General features: G+C 34.6%; 1 protein-coding gene across 2 annotated transcripts in view; it reads left to right on the forward strand.

Annotated features, from left to right (window-relative positions):
- Positions 1-16,770, forward strand: part of LOC138324066 (FAD-dependent oxidoreductase domain-containing protein 2-like) — a 66,501-nt gene that overhangs the window by 28,262 nt on the left and 21,469 nt on the right. For both annotated transcript variants that reach the window (XM_069269077.1, XM_069269078.1), the window contains exons 2-4: positions 7,864-8,078; positions 12,592-12,922; positions 13,937-14,070. In XM_069269077.1, coding sequence (XP_069125178.1) covers positions 7,889-8,078; positions 12,592-12,922; positions 13,937-14,070 — 655 coding nt within the window. In that variant the 5' untranslated portion in view covers positions 7,864-7,888. The remainder of the gene's footprint in view (positions 1-7,863; positions 8,079-12,591; positions 12,923-13,936; positions 14,071-16,770) is intronic.

Genomic DNA, 16,770 nt, shown 5'->3' on the forward strand with positions numbered 1-16,770 from the left:
ATACTCATGTATATCAATTATTTGTATATAGGAACAATAAAATGGAAACCTTCAATTATTTGTTTTGCAAATAAGGAAACAAAATTACTTCCCGTCAATGTATTTGAACACTGGCACGTGCACTTTGATTGCAATTAGCCAGGAAATTTTGGTTAGATTGTAAAAGTCATAAAGTATGCTCATTCTACCTAGAGATATCCCTGTGAAATTCAGGTAAGGTATCCCAGGGTAAAGAAAAGAAAGATCAGTCCTAGGACATCCTTATAAGGACCTAGAGTGAAGGATGGAGGATATCAGATATCCTTAGGCCTCTGAGTCATTGTGGGTTAATGGTTAAGGTGTCTGACATTCTACCACTAGCCCTCAACCTCTTGGTTACAATGGCTGAGTGGTTAAGGTGTCTGACATTCTACCACTACCTCTCCACCATTGTGTCACATGGCTGAGTTGTTAAGGTGTCTGACATTCTACCACTAGACCTCCACCTCTAGGTTGTGTTGACTGAGTGGTTAAGGTGTCTGACATTCTACCACTAGCTCTCCACCTCTGTGTCACAGTGGCTGAGTGGTTAAGGTGTCTGACATTCTACCACTAGGCCTCCACCTCTGGGTCACAGTGGCTGAGTTGTTAAGGTGTCTGACATTCTACCACTAGCTCTCCACTCTGTTTCACATGGCTGAGTGGTTAAGGTATCAGACATTCTACCACTAGCCCTCCACCTCTGTGGTCACAGTGGCTGAGTGGTTAAGGTGTCTGACATTCTACCACTAGCCCTCCACCTCTGTGTCACAGTGGCTGAGTGGTTAAGGTGTCTGACATTCTTCTACTAGACCTCCACCAATGGGTTACAATGGCTAAATGGTTAAGGTGTCTGACATTCTACCATTAGCCCTCCACCTTTTGGTAATGTTGAATGTGAGTTGTTGTCTAGTGTCAGTTGCGTAGGAGAGCCTGTCCTTGGAGATAACAGTAGTCATAATTAACCTGGATCAGTTAAAGTCTGAAATCCTGAGGCTTCGCTATATCATCATTCATCATAAATGATGACTCTTTTTATATAGATTTGCCCATTCTTTCATCTACCTGATCTAGCTTTTCTTGATAACAAATTACACAAATGGGAAAGAGAAAGCTAATCTTGCCATGTCGTTGCCACCTTTTGAAATCCTAATTGATTTTAGTTTATTTTTGTATACCATATAGTTCATGTATATGTTTTTGATGTTCTGTGTAAGATTTTTTTTGAAATATATAATTGTCTGACACTTCATCAGTGATACTGAAATTTTAATGTTGTGATGTGCTATATTAATATATATACTCATGTGTATACAGGTATCATTTCTAGCCATATCTACAGATCCATTGATGGTATCATGCAGTGATCATGAGCTAGGTGTAATTACCATACTTATGTATACCAATCTCATTTACCGTATGCAATCCAATAAATGTCCCTATCTCTAGCATCCCTTCCCCTTTTGGTGGCCTCTAATGCATGCAATTTCACTTACCTCAAATTAAATGCAGAGTGAAAATATAAAAACTGTGTAGGTTTCTTTTATTTTATTTCTTTTGCAAATTGATTTATGGTTTATTTTATGCAATAATGTTACGAAAGGTTAGTCTAAATTTCAGTTCTATCAAGTGCCCTCTTTATTATTTTTTTCAATGTTTTAAGTGTTATGGGAACTGATTATAGGTCAAATACGGTATGTATCTATGGAATTATATTGACATTCCATTGCTATATTTATATGTGTATTTGAGCTATTGGTGTTGAGGTTTTTTATCATCTGAAAAATTTCAATTATACATAGATATGAAATAAAAATAAACCAGCTAGATTTCCTACAGTGACAGCATACAGCTAAGGTACACCAAGTTATATATATATTGGTAATATAAGAAATTATGGTATGTGCAGCAAAGTTATAACAATTTTTTATTAATGGAAATTCAACCACATAACCATTTTTTCCCCATTCATTTCCAAGGTAATAAATTTTACAAAAATTGCGGCAATTATTTCAAATCTAGAGTGAAAAATTTGGCATAATGATCTAGATCAGTAAAATTCATGTCTGTAGTGAGCATATATAGTTTCAAATCAAAATGAGTTACGCAAGTTTCAAATTAAATGTACCTATACTGTCAAAATGAAATAGTTTTGTGTTAATTAACCATTCGAAACTTTCACAGCTTGTGAAATTTAAGCCCTTTAAGACTGTAAAATCAGAAGGGAGACAACTCATGATATTTTCAATTTGAATTATGACAGTTTAAGCTCTTCAAGCAACTTTAGGGTATTTTGATGCTACCACCTTCATTCACCCCTGAAATTCCAAAATGAACTATTCCAACCGTTGAACTAGAAGGGTTACTAAATGTGTCTTGAATGGTGAATAAGTTAAATTCAGAGTAAAAATGATGTATGGATGCTGATACCCCATGAAAAGCCAGTATATAACTTTGATTGACTATTTTCATGCAGTGAATGGCGATGATGAGGGATATAATATGACCAATCCTTAGCTCCAACTTCAGCATAGTAGCATTACCCAGGATTAACATATTGTAATCTTTGGTATTGAAGCTTCCCTTGAAGAACCCAAATCAAAGATCACTGGATACTGTTAGTGAGCTATGTTTAGAATACCATTCATACACAAAGGCAAAAGAATGAGAAGAAGAATCAAGAAGAGATTAGAAGCTCACATCAGACGTCTGAAATGACATGAAGAGCCATTGATTTAGTACTGGTTATAGGGTAAAGGATTGGTCATGTTGTAGAATAGGATGATAGCTGGATCGACTCAAGCCTGTGTTGCCAGTAGCTAGGGGAGGAGAGAGCCCGAGGGATAGTATAAACATGTTTGATTAAATGGGTACAGTTAAAGAATTGCTCCACCACTGTCAAATAGTATTCTTTCTCTATCAAAAACATGAGCAGACCAACTAGTATTTTTCTTCAGTTACAAAAGTTTCGTACTTTACACCATTACTACCATTGAAAAGTTTGAGCTTCTTATTTTACTTCAAGATAGAAATATAAAAATTAATTAATTGTGTCCCGAAAAATTCTGAGGCGCTCTGTCCTTTATAGAATGAAGTACGAATTGTGCATACACGAAAGGCAAAATAAATTATTTCATATTATTTTTTGTGTTAATTAGACAAATTTACACGCTTAAACACCAATTATTTTTCAAATGATGTGTTTACGAATCGTTTATGCTCTGTCGACAGTGGAGCATCTTTAAATCTGTATATAAAAGACTCTAAAGGGACACAGCAAAATGTCCTTTATAGACAGATGTCCTTTTACACCTAAAAGTCAATCTTAAATGGCCGTATATTTTAATAAGACGATAACAAACAAACAAACAGTCAAATATGTACTTTGTTTACTTGTAGCTATAGCTACGAGACATTTTAAAAATAAGTACATTAAGTGCCATTGTCTGACATTTTAAGAAGAGATTTGTACAAACTGCGAGTCTGCAGATTGTTCTTACAAAACAAGCCAGATTTTATCTTCTTTTATAATAGCTCTTTTCAATTGCATTTCATTCAAGACCACTTAGGAATTTAGATGGTTCTGGCATTTAGACTCATGTGAGATATTCAAAACCACTGTGATTAGGGAAGACATTTTATATGATGTCTTGTTACAGAAATAGAGCAGCTTCAGCAGTCTCATAAAAATGGTTTCCTTTATCCTTTAATGCAATTTGCATTCATGATTGCTTCATAAAATATTTACTAATCCCTATGAAAAAGTTGCATTGACACAAGGCTATATATACACATGTATGAAGCTTTCGAATGCATTGGTTATATCCTATTTACCCCTGAAGACACAATTGAAGTCTTCTATTCTAGAGTTGGAACAGTTCATTATGGAATTAAGGGGTAAACGAACTAGAGCAAAATGCAGAACTTTACTTGATCACTGCATATGGCTCCCAAAAGACTTAAAATAACACATTTCATAAGCTTATAGCTTGCTTTCATAAACAGGAGAAAATAGGTCAAGCATGAAACGGATAAACAACTTACCTGTGGTCCGGGAATCCAGGTAAAGTTAACGGAACATTCCTGAATAATTTCCTCAGAAAGACATTAATTTGTTGATATTTTGTCATTTATTGTCAGTATAAAGCCATATAATTAACGTTATGGTGAAGATGGTTTTTATGTACGTACAGAGCAAAGATATAGTTTTGAGGTAACTCGTTAGTGTATTCATTAATAACTATTTTAAATACTGTTTTTGGAATTGTTGTCAACGGAGAAAATTATGGAGCAGGCATTCTAAGAAACAAACTAACTGGAAAACTGTTTCATAATATATATGCTTTCATGTGGTTTATGTCTGAGTTTATAACAGTTTTGTGTTACAGGTAGAAAAATATTTTGTTTAAAATGTAAGCTTGATGAAAACCACAATTTACATGAATTTGATTTTACATGTTGTATAATTTATCTTCAAATATATTTACAAGTTCAGGAAATTTCTAAAAAGAAACTGTCATATTTCTCTGTGAAATTTCCTGATGAATTTGATTGTACACGGAAATGAGGTGTTTATGAAAATACCTTAACTGTCATTTTGGTTTTTCAAGGATTCGAATTGATCAGAAAAGTTTGAAAATACATGTGATAAGATATATTTATTTGTTACATATACAAGTAAATGTTCAAGAAAAAGGCATCACCATTTAAATAAAAGAAATGTGTGTATCACTAACTGCCAGCTGTACATATTGTTTCAGCCATTTTGGACATTGAAAAGAGGGTTTGCACAGATTTATACCTCTAGTTCCATCATGTCGACCTTATGTGTCAATCCGCTCATGTTCTTGAAACTTCATGAATGGGTTTCGTAAAAAGAATTCATGGATATTGAAAATGTCATGAATATCATCTCATGAGAGAGATTTTAAATTGAACTGAAAATTGCCAAATTCTATATTATCGTGACTATGGAAGTGAAATTAAAATTTTAGTGATATTGTTCTAACGTGTTTTCTAGAGAATGTCTCAATATCATAATTCAGTTAAACCTGTCTATAAAGGCCACTCAAACGACAGAGGAAAATGGTTATTATAGTCAGGTGGTCTTTATACACAGGTTGGATTCTGTTAAAATTGTTCATTTGGCACCCAAGAAAAGTGTTCTTAATAAGCAGGTGGTCTTTATACAGAGGTGGTCGCTACAAAGACAGGTTTTACTGTAATTTGTACAGTATCTGCATGCTTAGTGGTCTCATGCATAGGGCTTTGATTTGGTGTTACATTGTCATGAATATCATCTCATAATGGAATTTTCTTTTTCAATTGAAGTGCAAATTGTCAAATCTTATTATAATGACTAGGGAAGCGAAATTATAATCTTGTTAATGATAGTATAATGTGTTATCAAGAGAATGTCTCAATATCATAATTTGTACAGTATCCTGTTCAGCAGTCTCCTGTCTCATATCATAATTTGTACAGTATCCTGTTCAGCAGTCTCCTGTCTCAATATCATAATTTGTACAGTATCCTGTTCAGCAGTCTCCTGTCTCAATATCATAATTTGTACAGTATCCTGTTCAGCAGTCTCCTGTCTCAATATCATAATTTGTACAGTATCCTGTTCAGCAGTCTCCTGTCTCAATATCATAATTTGTACAGTATCCTGTTCAGCAGTCTCCTGTCTCAATATCATAATTTGTACAGTATCCTGTTCAGCAGTCTCCTGTCTCAATATCATAATTTGTACAGTATCCTGTTCAGCAGTCTCCTGTCTCAATATCATAATTTGTACAGTATCCTGTTCAGCAGTCTCCTGTCTCAATATCATAATTTGTAACAGTATCCTGTTCAGCAGTCTCTCCTGTCCTCAATATCATAATTTGTGCAGCAGTACAGTATCCTGTTCATCAGTCTCCTGTCTCAATATCATAATTTGTACAGTATCCTGTTCAGCAGTCTCCTGTCTCAATATCATAATTTGTACAGTATCCTGTTCAGCAGTCTCCTGTCTCAATATCATAATTTGTACAGTATCCTGTTCAGCAGTCTCCTGTCTCAATATCATAATTTGTACAGTATCCTGTTCAGCAGTCTCCTGTCTCAATATCATAATTTGTACAGTATCCTGTTCAGCAGTCTCCTGTCTCAATATCATAATTTGTACAGTATCCTGTTCAGCAGTCTCCTGTCTCAATATCATAATTTGTACAGTATCCTGTTCAGCAGTCTCCTGTCTCAATATCATAATTTGTACAGTATCTGTTCAGCGTCTCTGTCTCATATCATAATTGTACAGTATCCTGTCAGCAGTCTCCTGTCTCAATATCATAATTTGTACAGTATCCTGTTCAGCAGTCTCCTGTCTCAATATCATATTTGTACAGTATCCTGTTCAGCAGTCTCCTGTCTCAATATCATAATTTGTACAGTATCCTGTTCAGCAGTCTCCTGTCTCAATATCATAATTTGTACAGTATCCTGTTCAGCAGTCTCCTGTCTCAATATCATAATTTGTACAGTATCCTGTTCAGCAGTCTCCTGTCTCAATATCATAATTTGTACAGTATCCTGTTCAGCAGTCTCCTGTCTCAATATCATAATTTTGTACAGTATCCTGTTCAGCAGTCTCCTGTCTCAATATCATAATTTGTACAGTATCCTGTTCAGCAGTCTCCTGTCTCAATATCATAATTTGTACAGTATCCTGTTCAGCAGTCTCCTGTCTCAATATCATAATTTGTACAGTATCCTGTTCAGCAGTCTCCTGTCTCAATATCATAATTTGTACAGTATCCTGTTCAGCAGTCTCCTGTCTCAATATCATAATTTGTACAGTATCCTGTTCAGCAGTCTCCTGTCTCAATATCATAATTTGTACAGTATCCTGTTCAGCAGTCTCCTGTCTCAATATCATAATTTGTACAGTATCCTGTTCAGCAGTCTCCTGTCTCAATATCATAATTTGTACAACAGTATCCTGTTCAGCAGTCTCCTGTCTCAATATCATAATTTGTACAGTATCCTGTCAGCAGTCTCCTGTCAATACTCATGATTTCCTGTACTACATTGACAGATGACTGTTTTGAAGCTGAGAGGATGTTGACTGTATGTCAGCGTGATGTATTTCTTAGACCACGGGCATTTGATGAAAACCTCTTTGTTTTTATCAATAATTATTTTTATTGATCAACGGTTCGTGTGATAAATATTAGCTTTAACATTTGCTTTAACATTTATAAGGACAGTGAACATCAATAATTTACGTACATGTCTCTCTAAAAACTCTCATTGCAGTACATACTGTAATTAGACTGTAAATCTCTTGCTGTAAGTGATGTTTGGTGACAGTGTATTCTATGTGAGGCTGTTTGATCCTATTTGGAGGACTTATGTGTTTTGTAACCAATTGTTTTAATATTGTGAAATGCAGCATTATGAAATGTAACACATGTGAAATATGAATCTTTGAAGTGTTATCTAATTTGAAGCATTGATGGTGAAATTTGAATCATATGAAGGATTATAAAAGTGTTGTGAAAGCATTGTGAAATGTGAAGCATTCATATCTGATATCCTAAATGTGAAGCGTTATGAAATGTGAAGCATGAGTAAATATGAAGCATTGTAAAATGTGAAGCATTATATAATTTGTGAATAATAAGTAAATATGAAGGATTATAAAATGTGAATCATATGAAATGTGAATCAGTATGAAATGTGAATCAGTATAAAATGTGAAGAATAATGAAATGTGAATCATTGTGAAATGTGAATCATTGTGAAATGTGAAGCATAATGAAATATGAAGCATAAACATGTTATTTTTGTTTCATTATACAGTTGGGTATAACTACAGGAAGAAAATATGCTTTCACAACTGCTGCATCAGTACCTCAGTTTTTTGGGAGCTTTCTTGACCTTGGTATCCGTGGTGACAACCTCGACCTATCATGAGTATTGTATTATTGGAGCGGGACCAGGAGGTCTACAAATGGCTTATTTCCTGGAACAAAGCAACCGGGATTATGTCGTCTTTGAACGATCAAACACAACAGGTACTGTACAGTTTTGCTTAAATTGACATACTTGGTATTTGTTGAATATCTATGAAGAACTTCTGCTAAGTGCTTACGTAGTATGTAAATTGAAAGTTAGTATCTGTTTGGAAACTTGAAATCAATTGTGAAGGAAGGATAAAGGAAACTAAAGATTCCCAATTGCAATGTTGAATTTTCTTCTGTCAGAGCATAGACCTAGATATTCAGGCTGATGGATGTTTACAAATTCAAGTTTTGAGGAAACTCATGAAGGCTATCGACAAGTTATAAATTAAGGTATATAATTGTCTTTTAGTTGGTTGCTGAAAATAGTCAATTCAATAAAGACGTGATGCAGGGGTTCTACATGTATAAAATGTTTTTTAAATTACTAAGGAATCCATTTTGTCCTTTTTAAGCCAGAAAGTTTAATAATTTATTGTTTTAATTAGTTTTATTGTATTAACGTCATATTACAATTAACAGCCATTGCAGTGACATTTAAGGATGTGCTAACTTTAGTTGACAGGGGATAGCTGGAGTACCTGGAGAAAAACCACTGACCTTCAGTCAGTAGCCAGTTCAAATTTAGCCACCAAGAGGTGTAGAGCTTGTTGTAATATGTCAGGACAGATTTTAACCACTATGGCCTGTTGGCTGTTGTTCCAACTGTAATAGAATTGAAGCTTCTGTAACCCTTAGAGATTTTGCTCGCTGCTGATACATATTGCAGGACAGTTACAAATATCTGGTTGTAACTTAAATCTGTTAGATCAAGCAATCTATAAATTAGGAATGAAATAAGATTCAATTGTCAATATCAACAAGGCTTTCCTGTTGAAATCAATTAGGCAGAATTGCTCTGTAATTGATACAGCTTGTAAGTTCCCTCTGTAATTAATTTGAACTATTTCTTATAGCCTGACGTTTCCTCCTGGAGTTATTGATTTCAGGTGTACAAGCAGTGTAGCTATCGATGTACATATAGGCCTGGCAATATACATTAAATAGCTATACTTAATTAATGCAGTAGTTGTGCTTTGATTTGCGATTTCAAGTAGAAATGTTTAAACTTGCATTACCTTACAAGGTCCAACGAATAATCTAAATAAATGAGAATTTGACTTTAAAATTCCATATATTGAAATTGATGAGCTTTTATGCATCAGGCATAGTATATAAAGATATATTTTTAATGAATGATTAAAAGAGATATTTCATTAATATATTTCATTTGGAAAGAAAGTATTGTCCATATGAAGTTTGTTGAGATTTTCAGGAAAAAAACACAAACTGAAAATGATTCCTTGACAATTTGCAATCAAATATCTCTCACATAATGTTGTGAAAGTTTTCAATCTATGTTAACACTTAATATTTAATTCAAAGGTTTTAAGCAAATTAAGGAGGGGGGGGGGGGGCTTATTTGCGAGCAAGGTCTTATTGATAGGCAAGGGCTTATTTATAGATAAAGATATGGTTGGTAAGAGTTTAGTTTAATTAGACCACATAGAATAGCTCTTCATAAATTGATCATAGGAAAATCAATTTTCATTGTTCTATCAAATGACTAATAGAACCCTATAGGAATTGGTTGCCCATTAAATGTACATGGACAATGAAGAATAGAAATGAACACTTCAAATCAATGTCACTGTAATTTATTATTGTAAAGGTTTGTAAGGTACTGGTAGTTAGATTTTCATTTATTTGATATTATTAAGTAAAATTACATAGCATTAACTATTCAATCACATTTTTACCACAACTCTTTCACCTATATGTGTTACAAGTTTGAGATCCAAATGGGACAGTTCACCCGGTATTGGCGAAAGGTTGTTGAAAAGAAAAAGAAAAAAAAAATTAAATAAATAAAAAAGAAAAACATTAAAAATTTTGGCAAAATATCAGACACACTTAATAAACTTTGAATTTTTGCAACAGTTTCATTTTCTGACTCTTGCATATACATGAATACAGCACTGCAATCTTTGGCTGGGCAATTCCGACATATGGATTGTGACCTAATTTTATAGTCCATTAATGCTTATTTATTTTGTTTGAACTACCCGAAAGTTTACCGTGCCTGAATAACTCAGGGAAAATAAAAAGTGTGTTCCTTAAATTAAGACACTTGATGCTATGTATCTGGTCGCGAGCACTTCCTAGGGATATTCACTATCAACGATTTTGATACGGTATGCTATATCTGTACCGTAACTCAATTCCTGTGGGTGTATTTGATTGTCATTAGCACTCCGGAAAATATTCCAATACCAATTAGCTACCTGCTCTGATTTCTGATTTCTATCGAGAAAAGCTCATCTAATTGGCAAGTGCATCTGCATGTATAATATTCTCCTCTATTTAAGTGATCAGTGCAGGGACATTCAGTTCAGTCGTAGACTTGAAGAACAATTTTCGATAATTTGTTTTTCTATTTGGTCTTTTCATGGCTCTTTTTCAGACCTTTATCTAAGTGACTATTATTTGTATTTAGAAAACATATTTGAATAAACATATTGGAAATCCATTTGGTATCTTTTAACCAAATTCTGTTACTTTCATGTATGTGTCTAGACAAATAGAAGAAATTCATGATCATTCATGCATGCAGTATCTTAAAATAACATTGATTCACATTCATTTTTTGCTTTAAGTCATTAAAGATTTTTTTGACTGAATGCTCATGAGACACTGATCATGAACATGTTATTTCACCCCTTCTATCTTTCGTAGTATCAGTGATTTTTCACCTGGTTGGAAAAACGTTAGCCCTTCTGGCAACATCTGTTTGGGTTTTGTTGTTTTGGTACGACGTCTCTCAGTACTCTGTTTACTGCATAACAATACGACTCATATAAAGTTTATATGACATACATTTGATGTAAAATCTCTGTGATTAATTATTGGGACAAATACAGGTCATGAATGTCAGCTTTTAAAGTAGTTGTGAATGCATAGTTGATTTTATGTTTACTTTCCCACCTGAATGGATATCTGCTGTCTAGGTCTTGTATTTCACTTATGAAAGCACTCTCAGATGTTGGCAGTTATGAAATGATATGATTGGTAAAGGCCTGGTTTTCAACAACTCTTCAAGGTCATTAACTCATTCTCCCCTTAAGACATGTTTGGATTCTTTTACTTCAAAGGCTGGAAGAGTGCATTAAGATTTTCAGGGGTGTGTTAATTATAAGCCTAAGCCATCTGGCTTTGATGGTAGCTTAGTGGAAGGGCAAGGAGATCCTGGATCAACATCCCATCATCCTCAAAAATGTATACAGACTAACATCATAGACTTCATTCTCACAATTTAACCAAGAGTTAGGCTATATGGCTGTTTAATAGATAGAAAGTTCTGTAAATCAACTTTCTTATTATTTACTTTTGCAAATTTTGCAATCAGAGTTAGTTTTCATGAAAAGTTTATTCTAAATCTGCTGTGAAACTTTCAAATATCTAAAAATATGATATTTACTTATAGATATAATTCTTTCTGTTCCAGCTCAATCATGTTTGTCTTAGCTTAAGCTATACTCTTTTAGACCTAACTGTTATCTAGTTTTCCTCTGTCCAGTTGCCTTATTGTATAGGGAAATTCAGATATGGATGTTTTATATTGAATACCACGTTTTGTTTTCATGCCAGACTTTGTGAGAACTGCAATCCGGTGGGAATTTGTAGTTATATAGGAGTGAAGTAGTAATATAAATGGATATGACACCTGCCGTGTAACTCTGTACATCGGAATCGTCTGTACGAATCCATTATATGTCCAATAACCATCACGTTGGTGAAAACGAGGCTTCCGGCGGTCCTTCTGGGTAATTCTGGTATTCATGGACTGGTAGATAATGCTCTTCCCCGGCTCAATCCTCTAGTCGCCTGTATCACACACTAGAACTTAGTACACATTACTGCAGATCCAATAAAAGTTCATGTAGAGATCTCTTCAGCCCATGTACACGAAAATGGTCTCTGAATTAGGTTATTATTTAGAGTGCTGCAAGTATTTCAGACTGGTATATATGGATCAGTTTGAGAATAATTTAGTTGCTTCTTTAAAACTCAGAACTCAATTTCATTTAGTTCTCTTATACCTTTTAAAGACTAAACTTTTTGTACAAAGGAAAATGGACAAGGATTTATTTGAGAAGAAATGCAAAGAATATTTCATTTTATATATATGGGCATGGTGGGAAGGTGGTTAAAATGCCATCCATCCCTTCACCTTTGGATCACAATTTCAAAACCTTAGTCATTGTTACTAAGGCAATTTCTAGGTATATTTACCATAGGTTTGTGTTTTTTTCTCTGGGCCCTATGGCTTCCCCAACCTCATTATTCTGTTACATTCTTCAATTAATCTGGCATTTAGAAGGACAAAATAAACTTCAATAAAAACACAACAACAACAACAACAACAACAACAAAAAAATACAACAAATTTTATTGTAGCTCAGAGGAAAACATTGGGTAATCTGAATTTTAATATTATACTGAATTTATTATTTTTTCGTTATTTCAGGCAGCTTCTACACAGTGTATCCGCGGCACAGAAAGTTAATAAGTATAAACAAAAGACATACAGGCAAATCCAACAAAGAGTTCAACCTTCGGCATGACTGGAACTCTCTCATCAGTCACGACGAATCTCTTCTATTTAAACATTATTCCAAAGAAATGTTTCCACATGCAGATGCATTGGTGCAATATTTAAAAGACTATCACAGAAAATTAGGACTTAACGTCCAGTTTAATTCAAATATGCAAAACATACGGAGGGTGGCCAACGATTCTTCGTCCAGTGGATATACATACATGATGGAGGACGATTTCGGCACCCCCTACACATGCTCGTAAGTATTTCAATTTGTTTTGTTCATTTTAAATATTTTTCCATGCCTTATTTTCTGGACAATAAGCCACACCTATGTATAAGCCGCAGAGGCCCTTTTTAGGATTTTTGCAGGTTTTGAACACGTATAAAATAATGTTTGTATAAGCCGGCCGCACCCCAAAAGTTAGGCCCATGGCCCCACATAACTATCCTGTGTTTAACGCTCGATCTCTAGTATAATACTAGATGAAGGTACGTTAAAGCAGTAGTCGATCGATTTAGAATCACGAAAACTGAGTCTGTAAAGTTGTACTGAAATATTATAACAAATTAAAAGCTCCACAATGATTGTAAATATCTTTAGCAAAAATGGATTTTTGAATCATTTTTTTCTGTTTTGTTTATTTTCTCTGCCATTACGTAAGCCTCTTTTGTGTGTAAACAATACATGGCTGGCCGTTACGAATTCTGGCTTACTGCTCTCTCAATATTTCCAGTCATGCCGGTTAAAATACTTTACCTCGAGTAAGCCATTTGAGATTTATTTTATCGTCTATTATGAAAAATTTCGCGTATTAACTATATTGGAATTGGAAATGTATTTTCATATTCAATTGAAAGAATATTTTTGTACATTGTGTAAATTTTCACACTAACATGATGATGAACCCAGTCTTTTGATTTTTATATATACTGGAAATTACAAACATTTTGTGGGCGATTTATTTTCATGTATATATATTTTGTCTTTCATATTACAGAGTAATCTACCCATGTGGGTAGGTATTGATTGTGACATTATGTGTTTGCATGCGTAACACCATACTTTGGGGAAAAAAATGTGAATTTTGCTCACAAAATAATTATGTCACAATGGATACCTAACCACAAGAGGGGTATATAACTCTATAATATGCAAAGATGGAATAAAAGTGAATTTCTTAGTTGATCATATGTATGAATGAATGAACAATTTTCACATACAGAAATTTGTTTCAAAATATTCATTTGTGTATTTTCTACTTTTATTCAGAAAATTAATAGTAGCTACTGGTATAGCACTTCCAAACATTCCCACCGAAGTCCCTGGTATGGAATATGCTGATGGATACGAGTCCATATCAATAAATCCAGACGAATTTGAAGGACAATCTGTTCTAATTCTTGGTATGTATATGATCTGATATTGATCAGTGTACATGTATGTATTTGATTTAAGATTTTCATGTACAGAATTTTCTTGGATTTAACTCTTTCACCCTTGGAAATCCTAAATGGACTATTCCAACCTTTGAACTAGAAGATTCTAAATGCATTTTTGGGGGTGAATGTGTTTGTGTATTAGAGTCACACCTTAGAATAAACAGTATGCCAAAATTGTCGGAAAACAAGTTGCGACTTTACATTCACAGTATTTTCTGCTGTGCATATCAAACATCGTTAAATAGCGTAAATATAAAATCTACAAAAAATTACAAGCTTTACAGGCCAGGAAAGGCATTTATGTGGCCTATATACGTGTAAAAACACTGTTGGAGCTTTCCAAACGTATCCCGTACATTACCGAAAACACATACAGAATACAAGGTTAATTATAACCTAGATAAATTTTTATTTCTTGTCAAGATAAGTAATATATGCATGTCTACATAATATCGTTTAACACATCCCCAAACTATGCATCATAACGCCGTATCAATTTGGTGTTTCCCCATAGTAACCACATAACCATGTTATACCAGCATGTAACTATCTATACCTGTCCAGCTGGGAAACATTTTTAATAGCTACACCTGGAACCGATAAGATCCAAGGAGATGCAAAAGCCATCAGTGAGGCGACCTAACTACCGCCACATGTTCACCAGATTCTTCTCACCCCTTGGAACTCCTACTATTCACCATACGATAATTTCTGGATCGGAATTCTACCTTACAAATCATATGCCTCAATTGACAAGGTGGCGACTTTATTACATTCACACCTTTCATGCTGTGCATACTGGCCTCGAAAAATTTGCGTACAAATAAATGTGTACTGCCCGCGCCCATGGCCTGAGGAGGGCTGTGGTCCAAAGGGGTCTATATTTGGTAAAACTTATTTACCAAAACACAACAAATACACTTAATTATAACTCTGGGAACTGAGCATGGGGAGAGCAATCATAATGCAATGGATAGCATCCATATAAAGGCGTTGATTCAAAATTGTAGAAAATCATAGGGCTGACCCCTCAGTGGCCTGAGGCACAGGGTCAAAAGGGATCAATTTTGGCTATTTTCATTTAAACGACTTCTTTTCTGCAACTATAAGCATGGGATAGCACTCATAATTCAGTAGTGGTAGCATCTTATAGGGTTTGGATTCAAAATTGTACAAATGATAGGGCTGACCCCCCTGGGGCCTTAGGCGCTGGGCCAAAAAGATTAATTAGGCTACTATTTTCAAATATATTACTTCCTTTCCGGAATAACTCAAAGAAAAAAAAAAGGTGAACGATACAGGCCCTCTCGGCCTCTTGTTTTGTCTGGTAAGCAGAATAAAAAGTTTAGCAGAGTAAAATTTAAGATTGATTTTGACAATCTGATAAGCTAATGCTATTACGTGTGAAGTCACTCCTACATCATAAAGTCGATCGCTACATGTTGAGAATACCGGAGTAGGTTAAATTTCAATTAAATCTAGACTGGTGTCTTTTTAAGATCTTCCATGCTCAATGAAATAGTTATCAAAGCTGTGAGGCTAGAGGGATGGGCTCCAGTAGTGGAAGAAGATATAGATCTTTAAAATCCTTCAATTCGTCCATTGATTGATGTCAAAATTTTGTCATGTTATTGAATGATATGGATTTACATTTCATTATCATGTGCTTTGTTTTATCTGGATAGGGTCTAGATGACTTTAAATTTCATGATCCCCAGAATGATTCGGTTTGCCATGTTAACTAAAGTAGGTCAGTAGGTCAGAATGACCTACATCTTGACTGTATGTCCGAATGACCTACATCTTGACCCTATGGGGTAGCAGTATAGGCAAATGGTTAAGGTGTGCCAATACGTTACCCCTAGCTGTCCTCCTCAGTGTTGAGGGTTCTAAACCCATGTGGGGAAGTTGTTCGGGGTACTGTAGATTGGTGGTTTTTTTTGGGTACTCTGGCTTTCCTCCTCCTCCTAAACCTAGCATGTCCTTAAATCACCTGGCTTTTATAGGACACGCTATACAAAGCAAATCAAACCAATACATCTAACCTTTGACCTACAACAAAGAAAAAAAACATATTCATAAGCTACTAGTCAATGGAGTTTAATACTTTGGTCATGTGTATTATTTAAAATGACTAACTTTGTCATTGACCAAAATAAGTTTACACCATGCTTATATTTTGACCTTTGACCTTTATAATTTGTCCAGGTTCAATTTGTTAATGGGGACAGGTTATTCGCAAATTTAAATGATCTTGTTTAATGCAAGATTTTAACAACTAAACAATTTCCTATATAATTCGGTACCTATTGCGGAATTGTTAGAGAGCATATGGTCTTTTTGTGTTGATGCATATAAAAATCGATAGAGCTGAAATTGACAGACAGATTCTATCTCGCGTACCTCAGACGTCATGAGGCCACTCTAATATAGGAGATTATATACCACTCCTATTAATCACTATACCATATATGGTCATCTCATTAATTGTTTATATGTACCTTGCTCTTTAGACAGGAATTTTGCGTCTCATTAAGCCTGCCTTAGGATAATTGTATCATCAATCACTGCTGTGCAAACTAATAATGGTATTTGTATGATTTAGCTTGGGAATTAACGAGTTGCTATTCCGAGATTTAACCCGAGGAAGTCGGGTAGAAGTCA

The sequence above is a fragment of the Argopecten irradians genome, chromosome 5 (genome assembly GCF_041381155.1).
Source record: "Argopecten irradians isolate NY chromosome 5, Ai_NY, whole genome shotgun sequence".
Lineage (NCBI taxonomy): Eukaryota > Metazoa > Mollusca > Bivalvia > Pectinida > Pectinidae > Argopecten > Argopecten irradians.